A 27586-nucleotide genomic window follows, 5' to 3' on the forward strand; every position below is an offset into this window, starting at 1 on the left:
TGGTGAAAAGGAGCAGGAAAAAAATGTGTTTAACTATTTTATGCTTGTACTCTTCTGGGAGAAATGTCTTGCAAGACAAGAGAGGTGATTTACTAGGTTTTAAGTGAGGACATAGTTTGTTTTATCTTATCAGCTGGATTCATAACACATTATTGTAGGCTTTTTCTCAAGTTATCATTGGAACACAGTTTAAATCAGACAATAACATTTTACAGGCTAATAACACAAATGCAAACAGTATGGAAGTATAGAACATTGCCATAAAAATCAAATTGTCCAAGCTTTTCTTCAAGAATATTTTAGAAATTTTAGAAAAATCTACTTTCTTCCAAAGTACCTAAAGCTCTTTCACGCAAGTACTCAAAATGTGATGTGTGGATTCACATGACATGTGGATTCCTAATCAAGCAGATTATAAATTAAAATTCTTGAACAAACAACAGATAACAGCTGGGTACATGTACTTTATTCATATTTCATATATGTTTGTTTACAATTATACAAAAATACAGAATACAGTAGAGTTTTCACCCAGAATACCAACCAGGCATTAATAACATTTGCTTTTTGGCACCCAGACTTATTTCCTGCCTAGAGCCATTTGACTCACTCACTGAAGACAGATGGATTGAATGACTCGCACACTCAAAAGCACTGTTCAGGATGCATCAGAACACATTACGACTCACATAGGAACAGTATTAAAGGGCAGTCATTCTCTTGACTAATGCAAGAAATTGCTTACTTTCTGGCTTCCCCGCATTAGACATACTGCCGCTTCTGGCTCTTGCATAGACAGGAAAATGGGAGACCATGTTTTTTTGTTTTTTTTTCTATTTTTTTGTTCACAGCTTAGACCTGTTGCAGCTCATTATATTCAAAGACCATGTATAAAAGCAACTTTTGACACAGTATACCTTGTTTGCTCATTTGTGGCTAGAGAAGCCCGTATCTCTGTCAGAATATTGGAAACTGCGTGTAATAGTCTTCATGTGGAGAAGCACAATCTAAAGGTAACTGTAGAGAAAGTCTCAGGTCTAAACTGCCATAGATATTATACTTCAATACGGTTCAAAAATGCATCCTTGAAAGGAAGCAACTGACTGAAAACTTTGAAATTGCAATACTTTGTCATACCACACGTTTAGATATTTCCTCTAAAAGTACTGTTGGTGTAGACTACACGGACACCAAAGTGTTATACTTTTTCCTAACACAGACTGGGCTCGCCATAAAGACCATGTCACAGGAAATTTGTCATGATCAAAAGCGTTCCTCAAAAATGCATTTTTGAACATTTTCTTGCAGTTCAACACTAAAAACAATACCACACGAAAAAATTCCAGCTATTGATGCTGAAAGGTAAAGTTGATCTGAACTATATGAACACCAATGTGGTATACATAAAAAAACAAAAACAAAAAAAGCAAAACAAAACATATATTTAATTTTGCACAATATACTCTTTACTCCTATATGAAAAAATTCCCAACATATAGTCCCAAATACACAGGAAACAAGCAGTTACCAGATTAAAAGTTTCCTATAGGATATAAAGGATAAAATGTAACGTGGACAGAAAAGTTAAAACCACTGCAGTTTGTTCAGCCATTTTAGTTTTCACATTCTGAAACACTGCTTTACTAGATCCAAATCTTTACTGGGCACAAGTCAAACGAACTTAACTCTCAGTTAAAAATAAAAGAAGAAGAGAGACTGGAACTCCTGTCTGTTATTTTTGTCTGCCCTGTAATGATCTCGCCACTCTGCTAAAACACGGAAACATGGACGGGCTTTTACATTTCCACACGAGTCACTCACACCAACCAAACAAGGCACAAAAACATGAATGGACATGGTACAATGTAAGACCACATATGTAAGAGAAACACTCAAACTAGATATAGATACTGATGTTTGTGTCCTGCCAGTTATGTCATTGTCAGGTATGTGTCTGATGGGAAAGGTCACAGTCAGTGTGTCCTAATCACACTTCTACCTCTTTATTGATTGTCATTAAAAATATTCATAATTACTTGACTACAACCCATCATAATTTATTGGATTCCCTAATTTGTCTTTGGGCAAGGCTGTGAAGATTAGATTCCTTTTTAAATAGTTTAACCCTGCTGCCCGTTTCCTCAATACTGTGATAAGTTGGCGCAACTGTAAGGCAAAAAATTCAATATGTGGAGAACTTTGTGGATTATAAAGGTAAGGGGCATTTTTGTCAATTTTTAAAAACTCATATCATCTGTTGACCTTTATTAGCATTTTAATTTTGATAAATGCACTTACTATTTCATCAGATTTTCTACGAGTGCTTTTCCTGTGCAACACTAATTCTGGCAGTATTGAAAGGCAAAGTAAGCAAGAACAGACGAAACCTTATGAGTGAACAGTCTACACTTGATGAGCCTGATTTACGATTACATTTGGTTTTTGAACGAACAGTTTAAAAGAAAGATAGTTTATCATAAAAATCTAAATGCTAAGGTCTTTGTTGAATATTTCTGTTTCTGTCTCAAACAATTTAGTGTTTTTTCCTTTGAGGAATGGCCATCAAGAAATCTCTTATGTAACAGTTTTTGCCTTGCAAACATAGATGTGTGTAAAGTAAAAAATAAAGGCATTGTCGAACTAAAACATTTGCTAAGGGAGGCCGATTGCTGTCTTATATGTGCCTGTCTTCTATGTTCTGAAAAACTCACCTTTAAATAAAATTTAAAAAAAAAATATGAATCCACAGACGTCATCCCTGATACTTGTTAGCAGAATGTCATTGCAGATTTTAACAGTCTAGATCTAAGTTAGTCAAAGCAGCATATTCTGTATACATGTGTTCTCACACATTCTAAATCACCCGAGTTATATATACGCACAACAACAACAACACCAATAAGAAAATGACACTTGTTTAGGAGGAATATGTTTTGGGGTTTGCGATGTGTTAGTATACAGAACCTTTTTTCTTCTTTTTTAAAAAAAAAAAATGTGTGGCCCTTTAGTAATGGTGCTGTTAAATGACTTAACTTCAGACATTATAGTTGCATGAACAGCAGCCACTGAGTGCTGCCACCAATAAATAAATACATCATATATCCCCATGGGTACATACTGTACTTAAAGCAGATAATGTGACTACATCTTGGAACAACAAAGATTAACATTATTAATCTTAAGGAAACCTTGGAGGCAGAGGAAACTGTGGAGCTGTTGAAGGTGTGGTTAACATGAGGGTCACCGGAGGTAGTAATTCAGGCTTAAGTTCATACAAGACATAACCAGCATAACACTGGTCACCTTGTGGTATGTTCCTTGAAAATGAAGCGGCAGGCCCAAAAACACAGCCAGACTGAATGACACGCTGGTAAAAAGACATAGCTTTCCCCCAAAGATCTGTCGATCCAGCAGATTCTGATGAATGATTAGTCGGAGTCATAGAGTCCAAGGATGAGTGTGGAACAGGAGTTTATAACAGCAAATATCTCACTTTTTTTCTCAAAAGCATGCAGTCTTAGAAGAAAGGCAAGCTTATCCACATGATATAAGTGTGTGATTAAACCAGAACAGTCTTGGTGATGTAATATGCCATCGTGAATCTGGAGAGCAGTCATGAACAGGCCTTTCGCCTCTACGTTCTCACAATGGAATTCAGCTTCATGTTTTCTTTTCACCCTTGGACACCAACAGAAGAAAAGGGTAGAACCCTGTGAGAAAGGCGAGTGAGATGAGGTTTTAGAGCTTTTTGAAATGTATTTGCTCTTATTTACAGCAATGTCAAAAATCTTACCAAATACACCGAAGAACACCAAATGCAGAAGCCTTACACTATTTCAATGACGTTCAGCATGTTCCTACAGTTGAACAGACAGACATTATCTTTCAGTGACAGAAAAAGAAGAAGCAGAAGAACAAACAAGAAAAGACATCAAGAACAACAGAGATGGCTTTCACATGACAGGAGTCAAGGTTGGTACAGTAGGACAACGTGAGCAATGCAGTCAAGACGCTTGAAAAGTGTAGGAAAACTACTTTTGTCATTTTTTTACTAGTCCTGGCAGTAAATATATATCTTCAAACCTTTTTCTATGATGTGAATATATACGCCTCCTAACTACTTTATCAGGCAAAATTAACTAATGGAAATTAATCAATCACATGGAAGCAAATTAATGCATTTAAGCATTTAGACACAGTCACGGTGACCTGCTGAAATTTAAACCAAGCATAAGAATAAAAGGTGATTTAAATGAGTTTGAAAGTGGAATGTTTGTTGGTGCCATGCTGGCTGGGATTTTCCCCACACAACCACCACTTCTAGGGTTTACAGAAAATAGTCCAAAAATAAGAGAAAAGAAAATATGCAGTGAGTGGCAGTCCTCTTGGTTAAAATGTTTTGTTGAAGTCAGAGGAGATTGGTCTGATTGCATTCAGTTGCTTGGTAGGTTACAACAAGGAAGCATCATATTTGAAGAAGATGGCTACAGCAGCAGAAGCCCGCAAAGATCGTATCTTCTGTCAGATAAGAACAACAAACTGTTGCAATTCACACAGGCGGAAACCAGAAAGCGCAAATTGTTTCCTTGTCTGATGGTTTGGCAATAAGACAATAAGATGGTAGAGTCAGAAGTTGGGTTCATCACCATGAAAGTGTGCATCCATCCGACTTTGTATGAGCGTTTCAGACGAGTGTCGGTGCAATGGTGTGGAGCAGTGAGCGGTCCCCAAACCCCAGGTCACGGACCCGTACTGGAGTCGTTTGAACCGGGCCGCAAGAGTTGAGGCTTGGGTGTGAAATTTATGGTTTTTGGGGGTTTTATTAATTTTTATTGATTTTTTAAAATCATTTTTATCGTTAACTCGGTTTCCCTGGGTCTTTTCCTGTGTATTATGAATAAATCTTTATTTTGGTACCGGTACTGGTTTTATTTTGTTGTATTTATCCCTGATACCTTAAAGGCCGCCAAAATATTGACATAAACCGGTTCGTAGCGCAAAAAAGGTTGGGGACCGCTGGTGTGGAGCATATTTCCTTGTCACACTTTGAGCCCCTTAGTATCAACTAAGCATTGTTTAAACACAACAGCCTAAATGAGTGTTGTTGGCGACCATGTTCAACCCTTTATAACCACAGTGTGCCCATCTTGTGATGCTTGCTTCCAACAGGATAATGCGCCACGTCACAAAGCTCAGATTGTCTCAAGCTGGTTGCATGAACATGAAACTCAGTGCACTCAAATGGCCTCCATATCCACCAGATCTCAATCCAATAGAGCACCTTTGAGATGTGGAGATTTTCATCATGGGAATGCAATCAGGATATTTGCAGTAACAGTGCTGTGTCAGTCATGTCAGTGCTGTCTTGAGCCAAAATCTCTGTGGAATGTTTAGTACATTGTTGTGATGGACTAGCACAGAACTTTTTAATATGGGTGCCAATATGGGGGTTATATATATGAGCGACACCCTACAGTTAGGTGAAAAATTACCTTTTTATTTATTTTTTTATTTCTTTTGTGCATATACTTTTTAATTTAAAATAATGACTTATTATTTTTTTGTTTCTTGCCATTGTGCAAACGTTAGGCTATTGACCTTCTTTAAAGAGTCTTGACTGCACAGTGATGATATTTTATGAAATATTTCTATGAAATCAGGGGACTTACAAAAGAGTGAATATGAAGGAAATGTAAAAAGTAAAGTAGCAGCAGAATTTGATATGAGTCCAAAGCCTAGGCCTAAAAATAGTGTAATAATAAACACACAAAACATTTTCTACTACTAAATTCACAATTTTAACAAAACCCACACCTCCAATATTTCACTGCAAATTTGCTATTTTAGAGTTTTCATGCCTGAAGTAATACCTTTGATCTCTGTTTATATTTTTTGTGAATAAATAGTACATAATTAACAGACTGCTTGCTCAATCAGTTTTAAGCAACTAATCCAGCTGCTGCAAATTTGCATTGCCTGTAAATTAAAAACAAACAAACAAAAAAAGCTCACTTTTCTGATATTTCAGTATCTAGTGGAGGTGCAGTCCCTTCTGTTCCTGTGAGTCCTTCTTCTGCAGGATTCTGTTGAACATCGTCCTGGTTCCTCCGTGATCTGACCTGTGCCAGGTTAGAAAATTCCTCTTAATTCCAAAGTTCACCACAAGGATCAACGAGGTGTGTAGAACAATGGCACAAAGTTGAAAGGCTGCCGCCAGCTCTCATAAATTCAATGGAACAAAGCACGACTGTATCTCTCGACATTTTCATGGGCTCATATCTCTTAGGTACTTCAGCTTAGTGTTTGAGGTCAAAGGTTGGCTTACCTTCCATACAAGCAAGAACACGATGGCTAAAAGTGGAATGAAGAGTAAGGAGAGAAGGCTTCTCTCCACCACCTCAGGCAGGAGTCTTTGTTGCTGACCTAGGATTAAAAGGACAAATTCTCTTAAAAATTACTTAAACTATGATTAAATATTAATAAATAAACTTTTTCTTCAGTGATTTCTGTTTTTTTAATAATTAAATTTTCTTTGTTTTTACCGTGAAAAGTAAAGATCATCACCAAATAAATATTATACCGTACCTTATTTCTTAGTTCTTACTATCTTTAACATAAAGAGCATTTTGCGGCACAAACTACTGATAATGTGCAAAGATTTTCTTGGCATCCATTCAAATAAAATACTAAAATTTAATCTCTCTGGAGGTTAATGTGGTTATCAGGAAAGCAACAGTAAACAAAAAGAAACTTATTATATCACCATGTTCTTGATCCCCCCCCCCCCCTTCAGTGTTTCTGTTGTGTTACTACAACCACTCTGCAATGCACTTACACTTCACACTGTAATGAATGTTTATGAATCAGTATTTAATGAAATGTACATTCTGTCTGCATTTCCACATGCAGTCAGTCAAAACACTGACAACTTGTGAAGATGCAAAGCCCTGCAGTAGGCAGGTAAACACTTAAAAGGACAAGACGAGGCACATGATGAGGAATTTGCCCCGAAGAGCACTGCTCATCGGTGACAGCATTCTGAGGGCACTGGCTTACTTGATATCAAAAGTGGAAAAACACTGTTGCCCATTTGGCACACCAGCTGGACTGGTTTTGCAGCCCATTTTTTTTCTTGCAAATATCCACAGACTTACTTGTGTTGCAGTCATTTGGACACAGTGGGCTGGTAGTGGGGGACTCTGAAGGATAAACAGAAAAACACAAAAGAGATGGATTCAGAGTTACCAGAAAACACAACAAGACAAATGAAAAAGTGACATAAAGGGATGGAAATTAAGGGAAGAGAGGAGTGTCAAGATTTTATTGTCAGGTGGTAAAAAGGCACCTCAACACCACTTTTTCTACTCTCCCCTCAAACACGCACAATAGAGCTCATCCGACCACTCCGCAAAAGAAAAGCCAAGCGCTTGGGAAGATTGCTCTGTATTCAACGTGTAGACAATCAGGTTTCGGCTCTTTTCTTCCTTTTCACATGTGCTACCTTGGGACATCTTCCCTCGGTCCTGTGACTCAGCCGTGTCTCTATGGGCCATCTGACCGCTGAGAACATTTTTCAGCTCTTATCTTGCAAAGTTCTTGTGAAGAAATAATGGTTTGTGGATTAAAAGCTTCTCCAAACAGCCACAAGAGGTCTGTCCTAAATAAAGCCTTTTCACTATATTCCTAAGAGGGTGGCTGTAGTTTTACAAGCAGGAATGAACTTGTGACGGAAATGTTCAGGGTTTAAATTTATTTTTTGGGAGGGCCTTTTCAAGAGTTAAGGTTAGTTTCTGAACGCTGCCTGCTTTCCCACACCTTTAACTTATGCCTCGGGTTTGTGTGTTTTATTGTTCTCAGTCCTTAGTTTAGATTCTTTTGCAAATTTATATTCTTGTTAGTATAGTTATAACATTATTTTTTGGGGGGATTATACATTTCTCAGAGTTTTAAAGTTTCCTTTCCAACTGTGGTTTTGACAAGGCTTAGTTTTAATTTTGTGCAAACTTCTCTGGGTAATCTGGTATTAGTTCTTCATAGTTTCCTAGTGTCTGTGTAGATTTAAGTGCTTGATTTTTGGTTTATCCCACTTCCCCTGTGTTCCCCATATCTGCTGTTAAGTCTCCTTCTCTGTGTTAGACGTTTCCTTGTTTTGTTACTTTGTATTTTATTTTGGCAGATTTACAATATAAGCAATTATAAAGTGGAACTGATTCCATCTTCTGACTGATTAATCTGCATATATTTTGAATTATCTGTAACGAATAAATGTCCAAATTTTCATTACTTATACACTGCTGGATAACTCTATATTAACATAGTACCATATATTACTAGATAATTATTCATTTTAAGTAATATATATTTGACTAAAGTTTTGGAATAATTTGTATGAAGTACAAAGAATATTTCCAAAAATACAGTGACGTATAAGACGAAGGGAGAATAACATAGAAGTATTTACATTGTATGCTTCTTTCAGCTGCTCCCTTATTCATAAGGAGTCATCACAGCGTGCAGCTCTGTATATTCGATTTGGCAAAATGAAGTACACTAAAGTAATACATAAGCACTTGATTAAATGTCAATTCCGCCACTGGTCCTATTTAGTGGCAGTGGGCACCCCCCCAACCCCCCACCCCCCCAGACGCGCTCGTGCTGTGTAGCCCTTTGGTTGCTAAGTATTAAACTGACTTCAAAATATATCATGATATACCGTAATATATCACATATGAAAATGTGATTAAACAATCTTTCTGCTTGTTACTGATCATCATTAAAAGTAATCCTATTCAGTTATTCTTTATTATTGTTATCTGACTTATGAGTACTAAACAGTGTTCTTTACTTTCAAGTGATTATACCTTCTTCAATTTTTCTCAACATTAATGAATGCAAATTGTTGATACAGAGAAAGTGGTAACTTCATAAAATGAAAAATGTTGTGCAAATCTTAAATTCATATCTTTAAGGGCACATGTAGAATATCAGGTGCATTAGAAAGTGATCTTAACTGTGAAACTAAAATGTGAAAAATATGATTATCCTCTCCTGACATTTTTTTGTTTTTTGTTTCCTTGCTGACTCTTTTCATGGAGAATGCAAAAAAGATGAATTCAAATTCAGATTGCGAAATCCAGACTACCTAAAAAACATCAGCTTCGTCCAAGAAAAGCTGGACTGACTGATAGATATTTCGCCAGTCTTGTCATTTATTGTAGTGTGCTTTGGCTTAAAGCATCACACTCCAGATGGAGTGAACACGAGTGTGCAACATGCAGCTTGTTGTGGAGGCGTTACAACTGAACTTCTGCAGAAACACCTGAGATATATTAGTTCAAATAGTTCGACCCAGTGCTTTTTTTTTATCCTTTGTTTTATTTTAATCAATAAGAATCTGTAAGAGGAAATGCTGACTTTGCATTTGACCACTGGCTCAAAAAAAGATCTACCCTTTTTTTGTAACATGAATTAAAGGCAAACACAAATGAGCAAACATTTATATATCACAAATGGCCTTATAGTAACTTTTCTGCAAAACCCAGTGCACAGTAGCTACAAACATGCTGCAATCAATACAAACTTTGCACAAGAATTCAGCAATAAAGCAACAAATCTCACACCTCAATTAACCATTTAGTTTTTCTTCATTTAAACTAACGAAATTACACAAACATGTCTAACAACATAAAAGTGTTATATAGAGTACTCACCTTCTGAATACTCGTCTATTAATGGTGGGTATGGTGAGGTGGGACAGGGAGGAACATCACAGTCGTGTGCATCTTCTTTATTCTGTGCAGCTCTGAGTAAATCTTCGATGAAGTCAAAGTATTGGTTGGTGTCAAACCTCTCTTCCCTATAGTGGCACTCAAAATCAAGCATGATGTCATTCTGGAAATACAGAGACACAATTTTCATTAAATACATTTATTTCATTTCTTTTTTCCTTCCAAAAAAATCTCTAATTTTGCTACACACATGCAATCTTGCGCTTTTCTACATATTATCACATGAAAGTGCATGACTGTGCAAATGCTTCATGTATTTCAGACATTCAGTGTTCTGCAGCCTGTCATGTCTCGCTTGCAAAGCTGCTGTGAGAATAACTTGTGAATTAACAGAGTAAGCATCATGACTCCTACTTTCTGAACCTAAACCAGTGCAATGCATGTATTTGAAACAGACTATATGCTGCGTAATACCTGTGAGAATGGGTAACTTTTTCAAAATGTTGAAAACCCATTTCTACCCATATTAAATGAAAATCATGTGACTGAATGCATACCTGAAGCTTGCATGCTTTCGTTCTTTCTTTTTTTTTTGCAGTCCAAAAAAACTTCATCCAAAATCATTCAGATTTAAATAATTAGGCCACTATATATTTTGTGTATTGTGTATTATGTGTTTTTCATATACATTATCCAATTATATATAATGCACATTTCAACACTGTTTGTCATGGATGCTGGATCTGTAATAAAAGTGGTAAAAGATAACCAGTAAACAATGAACTTACCAGATCCTGCATATGGACCCTTTGTTCTTGGAGTATCTGAATGAATATGCTAATGTTCTCTTTATTGGATGAAACGTTTCCAAACTTTTCTGATAACCTTACTAAGCTTTCCTCCAAATAGAAGATATTTAATTTCATCCAACACATCCCAGCCTGGAAAAAAAGGAACACATATGCAATATGAAATGCATGAACTGTGTGATACATACATGGTATAACATAGCAGCATAGCTGATGTGTTTACTGATAGTTTGACATGGGGATGTAGCTCAAAAAAGGTAATCATTGTCAGTGCTCAGTCATACTAGAGTAAATGGCAGCCTTGGAACTAGGAAAAAGTGAGCATGCGTCACGTTCAATCTCTGAGTAACCACTTTCAAAGGCAAGGTAATTACATAGGTAAGAAGCAACCAGTGTCAAAACATTTGTGGTCCAACTGACTCTAATCATTCTCAGACAGACTGTTGAAGGTTTGCCAATAATTGCTGCCTAATTTATAAACACAGATCGTTAACGCACTGCAATTAATCTGAGTCAATGTGTGGTGTTGAGTGCAGTCTGTGGCAATAGGGGACTTGACTTTGCACTTTTGTTCACCTATAAAAGTTAATTGCTGTATTATCACAACAGATTCTATGTTATTAACAATTTGAACCAATCCAATTGCAAATTGATAGCAGATTGGTTCCATCTTATTGCTGTTTTATTACCATCCTGACACACTCAAATCAATCCAAATATGCCAAATGACTCAGAGTGGCCATAAACCTGGTTCACCTCTTTGAAGTAACGATGTCAAATGCAAGGACAATTAAAGCATTTTTTTTTGTGCTTATCAATTTGCTAGATTTGTCATAAATTTGGTTACTGCCTGTTCATTGAAAGATGTCACAATATCTTACCTCTTCTTTAGGAATGTACTCTAGAGGAATTAGGTAATCTTTAGGAATATTTTGTCTCTGTAAAAAAGAAAGTACATTAACATTAAACTGCAGGCAACATCATAAAAACATGAATTTTCATTCAGTTTGAAAATTTGTGAATTTACTATTATTGAAACCATGAACACAAAGACTTGGTGAAACAACTACACAGCTTTCTTTTTTGTTCCTGTTAGACCTGTGTTCAGGTGCTAACTTTCTTTTTTCTCCTCTGTTGACGAGTAGTTATTTAAAATATATATTCTAGAAAGATAAACAGGTAGTTTTTACATTACACGGTTAAGTGATGGCAGTGATCAAATATGGCTCTCTGGAGAAATACAGTGTTTGCAGCTGTTTGACCTAAGACTTTCAAGATCTGCCATTGGTTTGAATACAGTTCTAATGCTTATGCATTGTGCTTTGTGTGTTCATTTGACTATATTTTAATAGCTATAATAGCTTTAGATTGTTCAGTGGTAGCCTGCCATGTATAACATACCAGAATAGACATTTAGTTTAGAATTTCTCAAATACAATTTAATTGCAGTGTTTCTCTTACCAAAGTGGAGAGTTTAGCGATGTCATTGGTCACTGGGTTGACGTTAAGTCTATCTGAATGCACCCCAAGCGTAATGAACAGCAGGAAATGGACACAGACGTGTATCCAACTCTGCAGGTCAGAAGGGACAAACATGTTTTGGCAGTTAGTTACATCTTCAACATAAAAAGCCATTTATGATCAGAATCTCATGTGAGACATTAGATTAGAGTTTCACTGTACCTAAAAAGCAAAAGAAAAAAAAGTCACACTAAATCAGATTAAGAACAAAAAGAGTGGATTTTGCAGCTGTTCCTGCAACTTTCCAAGATTTAGAGTTGTTGGTGTTTCCATGCTTAACAACTCGACCTCCCAAGCCTTTGGCCATTACTTGCACAAAGATGTGTTTTCTCTTATAGAAGTCACCAAGAAATACAATTGGCAATGAAATATGACAATTTTACAGCCATATAATAAATGTGTATTGCCAATGCTGTGTTGAGTACTATTCGTACTGGCTAGTCTTTATGGTGGAGACACATCAAAGCATTTTACAAGGACGTGTAATGTCACACCTGCAATGTTGGATAAATTATCAGTACTGTCTTTGTTCTGGAAAACCAATTCAAGTTATGTCTTAAATCTATGCAAAGGTCTTAAAGAATGCAATAAAGAGTCTGATAAGATGACTAACAGAATTCTTACTCAGAGGACTGCTTTCAATTTTCACTTGCCTTCTGTTTTAACTGGCAGTTGCTTTAGTTGTAAGAATATTTTAGTTCCTGGCTCTTCTTTAACTTCTAGTGAAGTGAAAAAAGAAATAGATTCTCTGCCATGCTGGAACAGAGTTGGGTAATGACACAGTACTAGATGTTATTTTTATTTTTCAATGACAAGGGATTTTTGTTGTCATTGTCTTAGTACATGTTTTAATGTTTTTATGGTCTTGTCAGGTCGGGGTAGATCATATGGGTAGCCAGAAAAGAGAGAAAGAGCTACTTTAAAAGTCTTGAAGTATTACACACACACACACACACACACACACACACACACACACACACACACACACACACACACACACACACACACCAAAAAACCCCATCAAGTATCAGCACACTTATATCAGGTCTGACTGTGATTAATTATTTTAAATTTGTGTACTTAAATAGAAGATATCAGATGCCAAATGTTAACCTTTTAAAATTTACATCCTTTGGATAATATCCCTTTTTGTAATATTGCTACTTGCCAAGTGTTAAAGTGATTGGAAACAGAGTGCTGCCATTTAAATGGGATATTTGTTCTTAAAAACATATGTCTCGCAGTAAGAACAATAATGTAAACATAGCTTCTTAAAGTTACTCTCAGGCTCGTGAAGAGACAGCTTGCAGTCTTTTGGCTGACCTGCTTCTTATGCAATGGATCCCTAATTCTCCTCTCCGTAAAGATGGGGCCCAAAAGAAGGAGAGCCCAAAAACACATTAGTAACCTTCAATGTGAACTTGCTGTTTGGTGGATACAATTTTAAGTGTTTCACAAAGGGAACTATGCCACATCTAATCTGGCAACCTTTATAACAAGATTTTGTTCTATTGTTAATGATGATCATACTATTTTGCAACAACTAACTGCGGCACAGACCTGGACCATCTATATTTCCCTGCCAGCCTGGGGTTGAGATCAGTAATTTTCAAATCTTCAAAGCCACCAGTGTTCCTCCTGTTGCTATATGTAAGTCACAATAAGCCACAACAGGAAGCCAGTGGAACAATGATCCATCTACATCAGGAAATGCTAAAGGAAAAGATGGAATGTAATTCAATTCCTTGTAGCTTGTATCATCCAACTATTGTCTTTAAATGGAAGTCGGGGATGAAAAACAAGCAAGTTTGTTGGACACTTAAATTCATGAGTTATGCCTCAATCTTTAACCTCTAACCATATTTGTATAACAAATGAGGGATAATAAAAACAGAGTTCCCTATCTACAACTAAAGTACAATGTCGGGATTTTTCAGCAAAGCAAAACCTGTTGTTTATCACACAACATCTCAAACCACTCCAATACTCTTGTTTTTTGTCTTTAACATACTGTCTGTACAGAATGTGTGCACAGTGATGCTCATGAATGAGAAACAAGTGTATCTGTTGTCTCCTTTAGGTTAATATCCAGTGTCCAGGCTGCCTGTAATTTCTTTAGTATGGATTACATGCAGAAACTTGCTACAGTACCTGAGTGTATGGAGTTACAGGCTTATAGTGAATTCAGCAGGCTAGAATCCTTACAATTCCTCTTCAAGCCACCATATCCGTCTGTTTACATTTCTTACATAGCTTAAGCTTACATAGCTTAATGGACATGCTCACTATATAAAAACATTTTTTTAAAAGATGATTCAGTGTGTCAAGTGTGCAGTTGTTGCTCATGCTGTAATTAAAAAAAAAACCTAAAACTTCACACAGACTAGAAAGCATCCCATCAAATTTAAGTCAGTGAAAAGATTGTTAAGAAAAATTTGCTAATTATGTTTGGTCATTAAGGACATTCAGAAGACATGTTATCATTTCACTATCAAGCTAGTAAACAGCTAACTGTTGTGCACATGTGGACCTCCTGTGACTGGTTTGCTATTATCAACATTATAATTTCTGAATGTTTGCAAATGCAAATATACTAACAAATAAAACTAAATAATAATAAATAAATACAACAAAAAAAAAAAAAGAAAACAAACAAACAAAACATCAGCAAACACATCAGGTGGGGATGTAGTCACCATTCCAGGATCCTTATGAGACAGATTCATAACCCATGAAATAAATTAGCTAAGCACAACCAATCAACGAATGTTAGACTGGGTGTAACATGTTAAAGAACTCGATTAACCTCTTGGTGCTGGTAAGTTAAGTGTCTTCCTGAAACAAATCTTCATAAGATTTATGGTTAGATTGGGCTGATGAGGGGAATAGGACAACTGCTTCAATTTTGATGGTGGTAGAGACCTGACATTTCTGTATAATTAATGCAGATCCTATCACTATCCAAGAGGTTTTTAGTTTTACATCATATTATTCTATGAAAAGGTTTACTTAAAATAGAAATTGAATACCTGAAATAGAATATGATGATGGCCTTTTGAGAGTGGCCAGAAAATACAGAATTTAAGTATTAAAACAAAACATAATTTAACATTTTCTTTTATTGCCTGAGTCACTAAAATCAGATTATGTAATTGGTTAAAAGGAAAAAAGAAAAAAAAGAGGAAGAAAAAAATCAAATGGCAGGACTCCTAGATCTGGATTACTACCAAAGTATTATTAATTGTTTCTTTGCTCCAAGGCTGAGCTGTCTTCCTGGATTAGGAAAACCATTCATATGTTACTTCTGTGCTGACAGAAGAAAAAAAGAACCCAAATTGTAGTTTACAATTCCCATTCATATTTATAGTACAACTCTCTATCATTTTGATTTTTATTCAGCAGAGGTTTAAGAGCAGACCTACCATTAAACATTTCAAACAAAAAATAACAACGGACGCAAACCTGCTTAAATTTCTGCTGTTGGATCAAAACAGCTGTTGACTTACTTTTGTGTGTTGGCAACACAGGAAGGAGGTACAGACTTATGCAAGGACACAATGTTAAAAAAAAAAAAAACACTGTTGAAGAAATGCTGTGCAACAAGAACGACACTGAGATTTAGCTTCACTTTTCAACAATTTTCACTGTTAAAACCTTGTTTTGTAAAACAATTTATTTCACCAAGTAGCAACTGTGTGGGACAACATTGCAACAACTATTGCTACTATGTGGCTACTTTGAAGAAAATAATATAAAGATACTGGGAATTTGTAAAGCTGTGTGTAGAAATCAGTTGGTGCACGATACTGCTGCAATAAGTTCTATTTTACTTGAAGACGGTACAGTCATGGAAATCTAAATCCTCTAAATGTACAATTTGCAAAGAGAGTGACTGTAATTTATGCACTCTGACCAAAAGTTATTTTTACAGTGCATGATAGTGGAAACATTTCTAAGACTATCAGTATAATTTGACATCCATGTAAAATGTAATAGTATCATATTGTCACGTAGTCCATAGCATATACACCATATTTTTACACAACTGTATCTTATCGTGAGCGGTCTAATTTCAACAATAAAAATATATGGGAACTATCTTGTTAAAATAATACACATCGAAAAAACAAACAGATCTTGTTTCTAAAAGTTCCAGAAAGGCTCCGGAATTCCCAACACAGCTCAGGCCAAACATATCAATAAACAACAAGGCTTCAGTACCGACAGCACTTTGACTTACTTGAACTCGGTCATCTGAACATTTCCCTGATGCTTTCTGAGTGACTTTCAGACAGAAGACACAGCTGCACTAACAGGAGATGAAAGTGTCTCCCATGCACAAAATTGTATTTTTCTGTCGGACACTTTACAACCACTTTTTGTTTTAACAGTATCAGAAGTAGTAGTAGTAATAGTAGTATTATCAGAACCAAAATCATTGAATATTAATTCACAAGCCTCCAAAATAAAGCCCTGTTCTCCATCATCAGGTGCATCACAGTTCTTGAGGCCTGCTGAAAGCCTGTTTTCTGTTTTCATTATAATGATGCAGATAATGATTATCCCGTCTGATTTTCCATCACCACTTTGAACCCGATGCCTAATTAGCTGAACAGGCTCTCCAGACTGCCGGGCTCGTGGCCCTGTTATCCACGTAATCTCATAAAAGCAGAGCACAGTACCTTGCATGACATTAGTCTACCATGGCAACATGCAGCCTGTTGTGTCAGATAGATGGACATTTCTCATAATCTTTTGCCTACATCACTGTTTTGAATTTTGCCATTAGTCATTAGTTCCCATGTTTTGAAATGAGGATTAAAACAGACCTGATCCAGGTTCAAGTTAACCGAGGGTTTCCAATGAATACCCTGGAATTTTTTAAAACCTTTAAATGTGTTTTGTGTTTTTTTCTTTTCTTTTTGTCAAAGAATATGTTAATTACTGCCAGCTCGTTCTCTTCCTGATTCAACTCATCAGGAAGTAGTGTAGCCAAATTTCCATGTTAATATTTAACATCTTAGTGCACAAAAGAGAGAGTTCATTATTCTGGAGCTCTGTTTTTTTACCTCAAAAAACAGATAAGACTTTAGAGATTGATTGAGAAATTCTAACTGCTGTACAAATGGAACTAATAATTTTATAAATTTACCTTGAGGTATAAACCGTAAAACCCATTTCCTCAACTATGTCTGACACATTTACAAGCGACATTTGTCTTGAGATGATAACTGTCAGACATCTGGGTTTCGGAGAATATTTTCCTTCCTGTTCAACTTGACAGCCCAAAGTACTCTACATTTTTGTCTCAGTACCCATTCAGATAAACTCTTTTCCTATAATTAAATATCAGCTACACTGTTGAAATGAGAAGCAGAACAATTTAAAGATTACATTTAAAAAGAAAAAGAGAAAAAGAAAAATATATCAAAGATTATGGCTAGTGCACAATCCGCTAAATAAAGTATAGCTATTTTGTCACAAAATGAAACTGTATCCTATACACGAAGAGACATAACTTGTTGAGTAAACAGTGAATTTCACTGAGGTTGATTTAATGTCGATCTATAACAAACCTAATTTGTTATATGGGGCTATTAACCCAGTTGGCTTGAACCGACTGGTGTAGCCCTACAAATAAACAGCTAACAGCTAAATACTTTGAATGGCTTAGAAGATAAAAATTACTCGCTCTGTTAACTAGGTCTGATGGCTTACTTTTTAATTAAAAACATAAAATAACGTCACACAGAAAGGTGGTCTCCAGAGGCCAATTTATTACCAGCAGCTGAGATCAATTAAATTACTATGGCCACAACAAACAAGTAGCGATAGCTAATGACAGATTTTGAGAGAAATGGCTCATTTAATAAAACATTAAAACAATTTGTTTTGTTGTGTGTGTGCCATTAAGCATATGTTGTTGAGAAAAACAGGAAACAAACAAACCTATTCAAATGTCTAATGACATGAGACCTTGCCAACATTTAGGTAGAAATTAGACAACCCCTGCTGCGTTAAACAATAGGTTTCAGAGATGAGAGTGCACCAGATGTTTCAGTCCTTTTAACCAAATACCATCAACGTATGATTGATCAGGAGCAGATTAAAGGCTTTAATGATGAAAACACAAATAATGATCTTGCTAGGAAATTAAAAGGTAACACAGAGGAAAAGCCAATCTGCAGGTGTCTTTTGGAGACAGTGAAGTGTCTGCAAAAGTCTATCCAGACTTATTGCGGTATGACACAACAGAGCAGTGGTCAAATCAGACTACTGTCGCTAAGACTTGTCCAAACATATGAGCATGTGCATGAAGAATTAAGGCACACAATTTATTTATTGTTTATTTATTTTACAGTCAAATAATATAATATAATAATATAATTTTAAATGTCAAAAACAGGCTTGTTATTTGACCAAATAGGACATCCCTTGAATGCTACATCCTTAATAGAGGAGCTGTTGAACTAAACAATGCATACTTTTAATTGCAATTATAGTGCACCGTTTGTGTCCAGCAGGAAATCGCATCTTGCTACTGTGAAAAAAATTTCAAAAAGGGAGGAAAAGGATAAAATGGTGCTGTGTACTCTACAATGTTTTTGTTGGAAAGGAAAAGAATGGGAAAAAATGTGTTTTATGATACTCTTACAATCCCTTTATATAGCCGCTTATCAACAAACAAGGGGTTAGACAGATCTGGTTAATATGCACTTACTGAAGAAGGGGAATTTTTCCTGGCCAACAAGGAATCTTGAGTTGTGCAACTGTGCATTTTTTCAGATCATCTTACAGATGTAGGTGATATATTTCACACCTTCTCACCAAAAGCTTGGCTAAATTTGTACAACATTTTCCTCATAAAAAAAACAATCATAATATTTTGAACTTGTGATTCATTCTCGAATATGTGAATTGGTGGTCCATAGTTGTCAGTCTTATGGTAACCAGTTTATGGTAGATCAGTTCATCAGATTCATATACTTTCAGATACTTTCACGCAAGTAGATCAACAGCTTCGTTGAAAGGCGCCCTGTACTTGATGCTGTTAAAAAGCAGTCTAACAGGAACAAGGAAGTATAATTTGATTACTGTGTGAGGCAGAGAATTCAACCTTGACTGAGATAGAGGTACAGACATATTTTCCAGTGACTAAAAGATAACAAATGCTCTCTCCTCAGACATCAAAAATCATTTTCTGTTGCATACTGAACTGCACAGACAGAAATGTTCAGCTGACAGTATGAATTACAGACAGTATACAATTCTTCAATTAAAAGAAATAGATTTTTAACAAAAGATTTAGGTTTCCAATTGTAGTTTATTCTTACTTTATTGTTGGGAAAGTATGTTGCCTCCTTTTGTTTTTTTAAAAAAATTCCGGTGTAGTTTAGCTTTTGGTTTTGTTGCTAACCACTGAACACAACGTGCCAAAAAATGATCTCCTTGCGGCTGGGCCCTAGTCTGCATTGGGCTGCTCATGCATCTTTCAGTGTTAATGCACTGGCAATCCCATGGCAAATACCACAAATGCACATGAGCTGGAGGCAAGGGTCTGTGTTGTACGAACATAGAATTTCCCGACAGTAGAGAAATTGCAGAAATAAATTTTGGCAAAAACTTGAAAAATTATAAACTTTCCTGGAGATTGCACAACTGTATTTCATTTTGCTAAACAAGAGGTGAAGCCAGATATTTTTATTTACATGCTTAATGACCAGAAATGCAACTTAAAAGTTAAGATTAAAGTTAAAAATTGGACTTCAAAACAGAATATTTGCCATATCGATATCTTGTTGCTACTGTTATCCTTGGGGGCTCCTGAACCTGGTCCAGACTGAATGTATTGGTAAATCGCAACCCGTTGAGGGTATATTAAGTTTGGTTAAATTCATTTTATATAACCAAAATCACTACAACAGTTGCCTCAAGGCGCCTTATATTGTAAGGAAAAGATCCTACAATAATACAGAGAAAGAACAAACAATCAGATTGCCCTCTATGAGCAAGCACTTGGTGACAGTGAGAAGGAAAAACTCCCTTTTAACAGGAAAAACTGGCAGAATTAGGCTAAGGGAGGAGAATCCATCTCCCATGGGATGAGGAGAGAAGGATAGGATAGGAAGTATAGGACAAATTAATTCATTAAAGATTTAAGCTATCACTTAATGGATATCAGCATTTTTATACTTTATTTGTGTTAGATTACATTCAACAGAGTTGAACTTGCAGATCTTTAGGGCAGGATCAGTAACAGTTGGTTTTTGACTTCAAAAGATTTCTTTATTCTCCAACTTACAGTATTTTATGGGAGAAGTAGAAATGTTAGGTGTCGCTGTATATTTTCAAGGTTGTTAATTTTAGTCCTTAGAATAAAGAAACTGAGCTTTGTTAAGTGGGAATTTTACAAATAGTTTGGGGTTTAAAAGGGTTCTGGATGTAATATTAAATTCATAAAACTAGTCACATTAAAGCTGACAGCAATTGAAAGTGACATTCCCTGAACCACAATTTAAGTTCACCACAGAACATGTCAGCCTTAAAGTAAAATGGATATGACAAAACCCACACACATTTCATTCATGTTTCTTAAACAGCCCAGATGACTAACACTGACTTTAAATTCTGTGTCAGTTGTCCTTACTGATCATGTGGAAACTTCAACTTGCAAGCTAATGGATTGGAAACACGAGGGAGGAAAAAAGCAGCATCATCTTAATACCCCCCAGCAATTGTTCTGAATCAGATGTATACCACAGATGCTCAGTGATGGGATAATTTGCGCTCGTAAAAATATCTGAAGGGCCTGTATTCATAAGGGACACTGAATTATAAGAGTCCAAGGCAAGATGCCATTCTCAAATGAAGAAAGAAGGTCCTTAAAAGAGAATGGACACACATGTGCAACCACAGTATGAATAGTGTGTTAATTATATGAGATATTTCTTCAGAGAAAAGATGAACTAATCCACAAAACAGAGGATGTGTTTTCACTTATTCTGCGAAAGCTTTTTCCAAAAAAACAACAACAAAAAACAAACAAAACAGAAAAAAACAACCCAGAAACCATATTAACTAAAAATCCTGCTTTGACGCAGCAACAACTAAATCCACACACAAACTCTAGTTTAAAGGCAACAGATTATAAGCTTCACAATTGTGAGGTGTTGTGACCTGACAGCAGGAGAAGTTCACTACTTTCAAAAAAAATTGCACAAGAGTTAAATCCAAAGCTCATGGAGGTACTTAAAATGATGTTATAGATACTCTTTGAGAAACCTTAATCCCTAAATGTAAACCTTTAAAGCGCCAGCTCAACCAGATTTTGACTTTGCCTGACTGTAGACTGTAACAAGCAGATTAAAGAAGGTGAAGAAAGGAGAGGTTCCTTTATTAAGAAGGAAAGTGTGGGTCCATAGCTGATTCACACTGTGCACGTATGTCTCTTGGCTAAAGCAGAAACCACTCTGAAACACTTTGCCCTGTGGGAACAGGCATACATTTCAACAGAATTACAGAGTCTGTGGTGGTGAGAGCAGAAGCATTCATCATTTATTAATATTTCAAAAGAAATCGATTGCTGTTTTAAATATTTGTGGAATACTTTCAAATTTCAATTGCAATTTCTCTGCTCCAAACACTCCAAAACCAAATCTTTGACATATTTAATGACATAAAGCACAGCAAAAACCATAAAATCCTCTTTGGGAAGCTGCAACTGTTTACCTTTTGTCTTGCTCTTTATTGGTCGTGTTTATAAATTAGTCATGCAGTCATTAAAATAAGAAAATGAGATGCAGAAATGTCTCTCCAAGCAGTTGTTTAAACTCAACTTCTCGTTGAGAAATAAAGTTCTGAGACTAATAAATCCTGCAAGGCCACACACAGTGCATCGAGTCTACACTTACCAGTCCAGTACATTATACTAAACAGCAAATAATGGATCATTTGAGACAGATTTTTGGACTTTTAAAGAGGGAAAATGAAAAAGGGCCATGTTAACTGCTACTAATTGCTTCTGACAAATAGATCCCTATGGTTTCTGCTCAAAATATTTTGCCAATCTACAGAACAGACCCATCTGCTTGGCTCTGGTCATGTACCCTCTTCCTTGTGACGGTAATTTCCCCAATAATGTTTGCATTCACATGACATCAAGTCACGGTGCCTTTTGTATAGAGACCCAACCCAGGTTTGATAAATCGTTGAACTGATCCAACCAGTCATTTCAGGCTTGCACATCAGTTAGAAAAAAGCCTGCAGGAATTCCTAACTGACAGACCTCAGCATGAAGTGGTTAATGGATCAGAGTTCTATAAACATTGATTTTAAACTCTCAGGAATTGCTTCAATTGTGTTTTCTTTCTCCTTGCTGGCTTTATGAGCACCTTGTGAAAGGTCTTCTACACTCTTGCATAAAGACAAACATACTTAAGGTCATCTGACACATAAAAGATGACTGGAAGAGAAGAGCTTGGCGGTTCTGTATCCCAAACCTCACTGAAGTCAAGAATGATTTTCAAACAGGTATAGACACAGGCACCTTTCTAGCAAAATATTGCACTCAAAGACATGTACCCTTCATGGGAGCGTTAGGTTAGACAGGGGATAAAAACAAGGCCTTTGGTGAATCTGGGACAGGACACTGAATGTCTTGTTCCTGCAGAAATAAGACATCAAACGCTCAGACACGAGGCCTGGGCTCTGTGACAGAAGAAAATCCTGTAATTCAATCCAGGTTTGCAGTATTGCTTTTATGGTGTTGCTTTACAAATCTTTTTCAACAAGGGCAAAGTCACCATTTAAGACCATAATTACACAGAGCTGTAGAGCAAAATATAGCACTTTGCAAACAAAGAAAAAACACACACACTCACACGTTAATAAAACATAGGTTTGGTAGTCATCTAATAGCTGTATGTTTAGCTCCTGTACATTCCCTTCAATATTGCTGATGTTCTGAATGGTTTTTATAGGTGGAAAAAATCATTTTGAGAGAACAAGCATTTCTTTTTTGGCTCCAGCAGTTTTTGGTTCTTGAAAAAAGGCTTAAATTCTAGGAAGTACTGAATTCCTCCTGTTTGGACCTGGATGGTGCATATGGGGTGAGCATTTTGCAACTGAACATCGGCTCTGTCTGCTTTAATTTTCACAGTTGCTGAACTGTGCAAGCTTTGTCTGCTAAAACATTGCTTTTGGCTATTTCATCTTCTTCACAAAAGACCTTGAAATTGGTCCTTCAGTTCTATGAATGTCCCCTGATTGAGGTTTCACTTCATTGGGCTATGATGAGATTAAACATGTTTCCAATATCAGTCTTTAACCACTAATACTCTGATATGAAGCAATTTCAGTTATACTCAGAGTCAATTATTCAAGCATTTCCCACAGGGCCTAAAAATAAAATAACAACCAAAGCGGATTCATTTTCATTTTCACCAATAACATGTGATCCTTAAGATAAATAAACCTCTCCAATCCCATGCAACCTCGAGTTAGGTGGCTCAATCATCACAAGTTACTGTAGAGACCAGCGTGCTCATAAACTAGTTAATTCTTGCTGTCAAATAAACCACAGCACACAGAACTTTATTCTAAACTTAAAGGCATTCAGATTGTGTTACAGAAGAGCAGGTGGGAAATGATCGACGATAAATCTAATCAATGTAATGGCGCAACAGTTAAAAAATAAACCTGACAGGACGACTATCTGAAAAACTATCCAAGCATTTAGATACGTTCAGTTAAAATGCCAAACAAAAGTTCAGCAGTGATGAGTGTCATTCACAACAAAGCAAATAATGTGTGGATAGATATGCAGTGATGCATGGGCTGTGATTAAAATGTGAGTCATAGGGTCGACTTGATATGCAGCACTGACAAACAGACACTCATCAGTAGCGTGAGCTGCTCATGTGTTTAACAAGACATTAGCTAACATAACTGGCAGCCTACCTGGGAATTTCAGTGATTTAATGCTTTATCTTCAAAGGTGGCATAAATTCCCTCGGGCTGCTGATGTTAATGAATGTGAAAGAGCCAGTGGAAACTAGTGTTGACTTTAATATAGTCTGGTGCGGTTTCTAAAAAGCATCTCAAAGCACTAAATATGTCATGCAACAGCAGCAACACCTCGTTATGCATTGAATGGATTTCACACAGCCCAGCATGCGGGCTCTAATTTAATGCTTTGTGTTTCCTTTCCTGCTGTTAATATAATCTCATTGTTAACTAATTCATTCAGCTGTGATTACTGGAGAGTGTAATTCTGACACAATAACACCCACTTTGCTGCAACGCCTACCTGCAGCATGCCTTCTGGAACATGACACAGTAAATCTAATTATTCAGAGGCCTGTCATTCGATTTTGTGATTTGTCTTCAAGTCAGAACCTTCAAGTTTATATTTCCTGCACATCAAAAAAAAAAAAAAAAAGAGAGAGAAATTTAGTTTACTTGAGGGATTCGATTGCGTGCTGGTCCTCAGCAGGCCAGAGGCCACAACAATAAAGTAGAAGGAAACTGAGCCTGGATTATGTGAGCTGTGGGCCTTTGGATTTACAGCCTGTGCTGGACTTGGCTCCAAAAGCCAAACCATGTGTGCGTCTAAATTATCCTGGTGCTGAAATACTCCAGTGCCTCTTCACCTGCCTTGTGTCACTTTATTTGGATTGAAATGTTTAATCTGGGCAAACAACACAGTCAGTATACAGGAGGAGACTGTAAAACATCGCAGGGATCTTTGGAGGAGCAGGGAGCTGACAAGATGACTTGTCGAAATGTTAGCTGTCTGAATGTTTGGCTTGAATCTTTCAATCATTCTGCTGAATTGACAGTAAAAAGCTAAATTCCTTAGTGTGTCAGGAAGGGCACAGGAGACCAGATACACAATGTCTCTCTAAACCTTACACAGCTCAAAGCCCTGCGTGGCTAGCATCAGAAAACTAGCGCTCCCTACTGGTGCCAAATGTTCTGTGGTGTGATGCAACAAGCCAGCACTCATGCTTGTTTCCCCACATTTGTGTGCCATAGCTTGTTTTTATGCTCGAGTTTATTCAAAACTCTCTGACAAATGACACCTTTATTAGAGTGCATTTGAAGCATATACTAATCTACTGCTACATGCCCTAACGTTCGTAAAAATTATGAGAGGAATAAACAAGGAGCTCTCCATCGCCAAGGAATACCAGAAATATTTCAGTTTTTTCAACAGATTTGATACATATAAATAAAATAAAAAAAAAATGTTTATTTTATTTTCTACTTCTGATAACAGAGGAGCACACCTCAAACTGCTGCAATATCAGTACATGAAGAAAAGATGGAAGGTGTCCAACCACACAGCACAACTTACTGTATAACTTCATTAAAAAAAAAGAATAAAGGAAACTGCTCAGAATGAGATTAACTGTGGCAGACATGCCCAGCCTTAGTCTGCGAAACTTCAAAGACTTCCCTTATGCATGGACATACACGTACACACCCTGGTATATCCATATTGACGTGTTTCATGTCCTTTGATTTATTTATTTTTTAATCTGATTTAGTCATTAATATGGGCTTAAGCTGCCAAGCAGAGTGAGGCTGAGATTAGTCAAAAACCTGAAATGCACAGGGTTCAGTTACACAGCCTGGAGATGAGATTTAGTTTAAACCTTCCTATGTTTAGTTTAGCCAACAGGCGCAGCACGCAGATACCCAAACTAAATGCTTTCCATTTCATGCAGCAGACTTCCTAACATCAAGATATAGTCGTGGTTTCTAACAATGTAAACGGGCTTCAAATTAGATAAAATGTTAAAATTTTGTCTAAAGCAGTTGCTTGTGCTCAGATGAGGACCTGCCTATAGATTTGGAGGCTCAAATCTTTCATGGCGGGAATAAAAATGACAGATTGGTAAAACGCCGAAATTAAATAGAAATTCACTGATTTGCCAAAAGTAATGGTGATGTTAAACTGTGCATTTAGTCTTCTGCTTGTAGCCTACAGTTTTCAATCAGCCAGGTCATAGGTCAGAGATTACAGTGTCAAGGCTCACAGACGGAGCTCGAAGTGGCCCTGCAGCGCACATAAAGGAGGCTGATGAATAACCTGCAGTACATGGAAAAACGGCAGATAAAAGAGCATATCAATTACCAGAAAACAAACAAAGAGCCAGTGACATATGCACACATAATGAAATACAGTGACACGCTGTCCTACACTGCACCTTAATAACCTCGGCTTAATTTACCTACTAGTGATTTGTGTCAGCCTGGCGAGGTGGATAAAATATGGCCTCAACATCAAGCCGTGTAATTCTGCAAGCATCACCATTCTCACTGAGTAAAGTAGTTTTACTCTATAAACTACAACTCAAACGGAAACACCGTCCATTTACGAAGGTGTGCATGCAGCAATCACAAACTCTAACCTACAGGTTGAAAATTACTTAACCACCATGCGCTTCACACGTAAGTGCAATCATTTTAACAATTAGCGCTGGATAGTTACGCACGGCGCAAACCGTTCTCAGAAGTGAGGGCTGAAGTGACAGGGCGGCGTGGTTAAACTTACTAATCGGGGTGCAGTGAGGACGCTGCTCCTCCAGCGAAATAAGGAAGACGTAAATGTGCCACAGTCATCATACAGTGTGCACAGGTGGAACATTTTTAGCAAACATAACTTTAAGGAGGAAATCAGGTTTGCCATTTGGCAACCAAATCAAGCCACATCACAGCGTCAAAGGAAGGAAGGACGCGGCACCCAGGCGACTTGATCCCGCTGTCACTTATATCCTGTAATTAGTCGGAAACACGTCCCCTCGGTTTATTCAAATACAACGCAAACTTGTTACAAATAAAAATCGTGCCAGATCTATACGGTTTTCCGGTTACTCGAGAGCAGGAGAAACAAGTCCCGCTGCGTAAGCCGCAGATTAAACTATTTATTCCGGAAAACCAACGAACAGACAAACAAAAAACATCTACTTACTTTTGACTTCTTCATATGGAATAACAGGAGCAAATCCAGTGTGTCCGAAAGCCTATTTTATTTTACTTCTACGGGGAGGAAAGGGGTTGTCATCATCCTGTGTGCACATATCCAATGCCTAAGTCAGCAGTATCCAAGTGGAGGAGAAAAGGAAAAGCCCAAAAGGAGAAGATCGGCAAAACAACGTGATATTTAACTTTTAAAATGTGCAGCCTCTAGGCTAATAATGTGTGGCATATAGCCCAGCTATCTACAACATAGATCCAGACACTGGGCGCTTGCAGCACAGGAGCAGGACAACGCGCAGAGGGAGGGAGTTAAGCCTTTATAATGATACGTAAAAAAACAGTCCAAGAGCCGCCCTCTGACGAGTTACAGTGTGAAGAGGTGCTCTCCAAACCACTACTGCCACTTTAAACATATCTGCTATGAAAACAGTCTCGGCGCTTCTGTAAGGTGTTTTCCTAATAGTGCGTTTCTTGAGTGCTAAATGGCAATTATTTTACGCTTGAAGCCGTGCTTGGCCTGTTCAGTGTTGATAATATAATGGC

General features: G+C 36.9%; 1 protein-coding gene across 1 annotated transcript; it reads right to left on the minus strand.

Moving 5' to 3' along the window:
* Positions 1 to 444: 444 nt before the first annotated feature.
* kitlga (kit ligand a) lies at positions 445 to 27353 on the minus strand. The gene is made up of 10 exons (XM_084934241.1): positions 27036 to 27353; positions 11999 to 12109; positions 11419 to 11475; positions 10517 to 10669; positions 9711 to 9891; positions 7155 to 7199; positions 6326 to 6423; positions 6013 to 6119; positions 3794 to 3857; positions 445 to 3710 (listed from the first exon to the last, which is right to left on the minus strand). Exons 1-9 carry the CDS (start codon positions 27048 to 27050, stop codon positions 3827 to 3829), a joined length of 798 nt encoding a protein of 265 aa, XP_084790367.1. The 5' UTR covers positions 27051 to 27353; the 3' UTR covers positions 445 to 3710; positions 3794 to 3826.
* Between the last annotated feature and the right edge of the window lie 233 nt (positions 27354 to 27586).

The sequence above is a fragment of the Perissodus microlepis genome, chromosome 7, assembly GCF_051167445.1.
Source record: "Perissodus microlepis isolate ML-2025 ecotype Zambia chromosome 7, ASM5116744v1, whole genome shotgun sequence".
NCBI lineage: Eukaryota > Metazoa > Chordata > Actinopteri > Cichliformes > Cichlidae > Perissodus > Perissodus microlepis.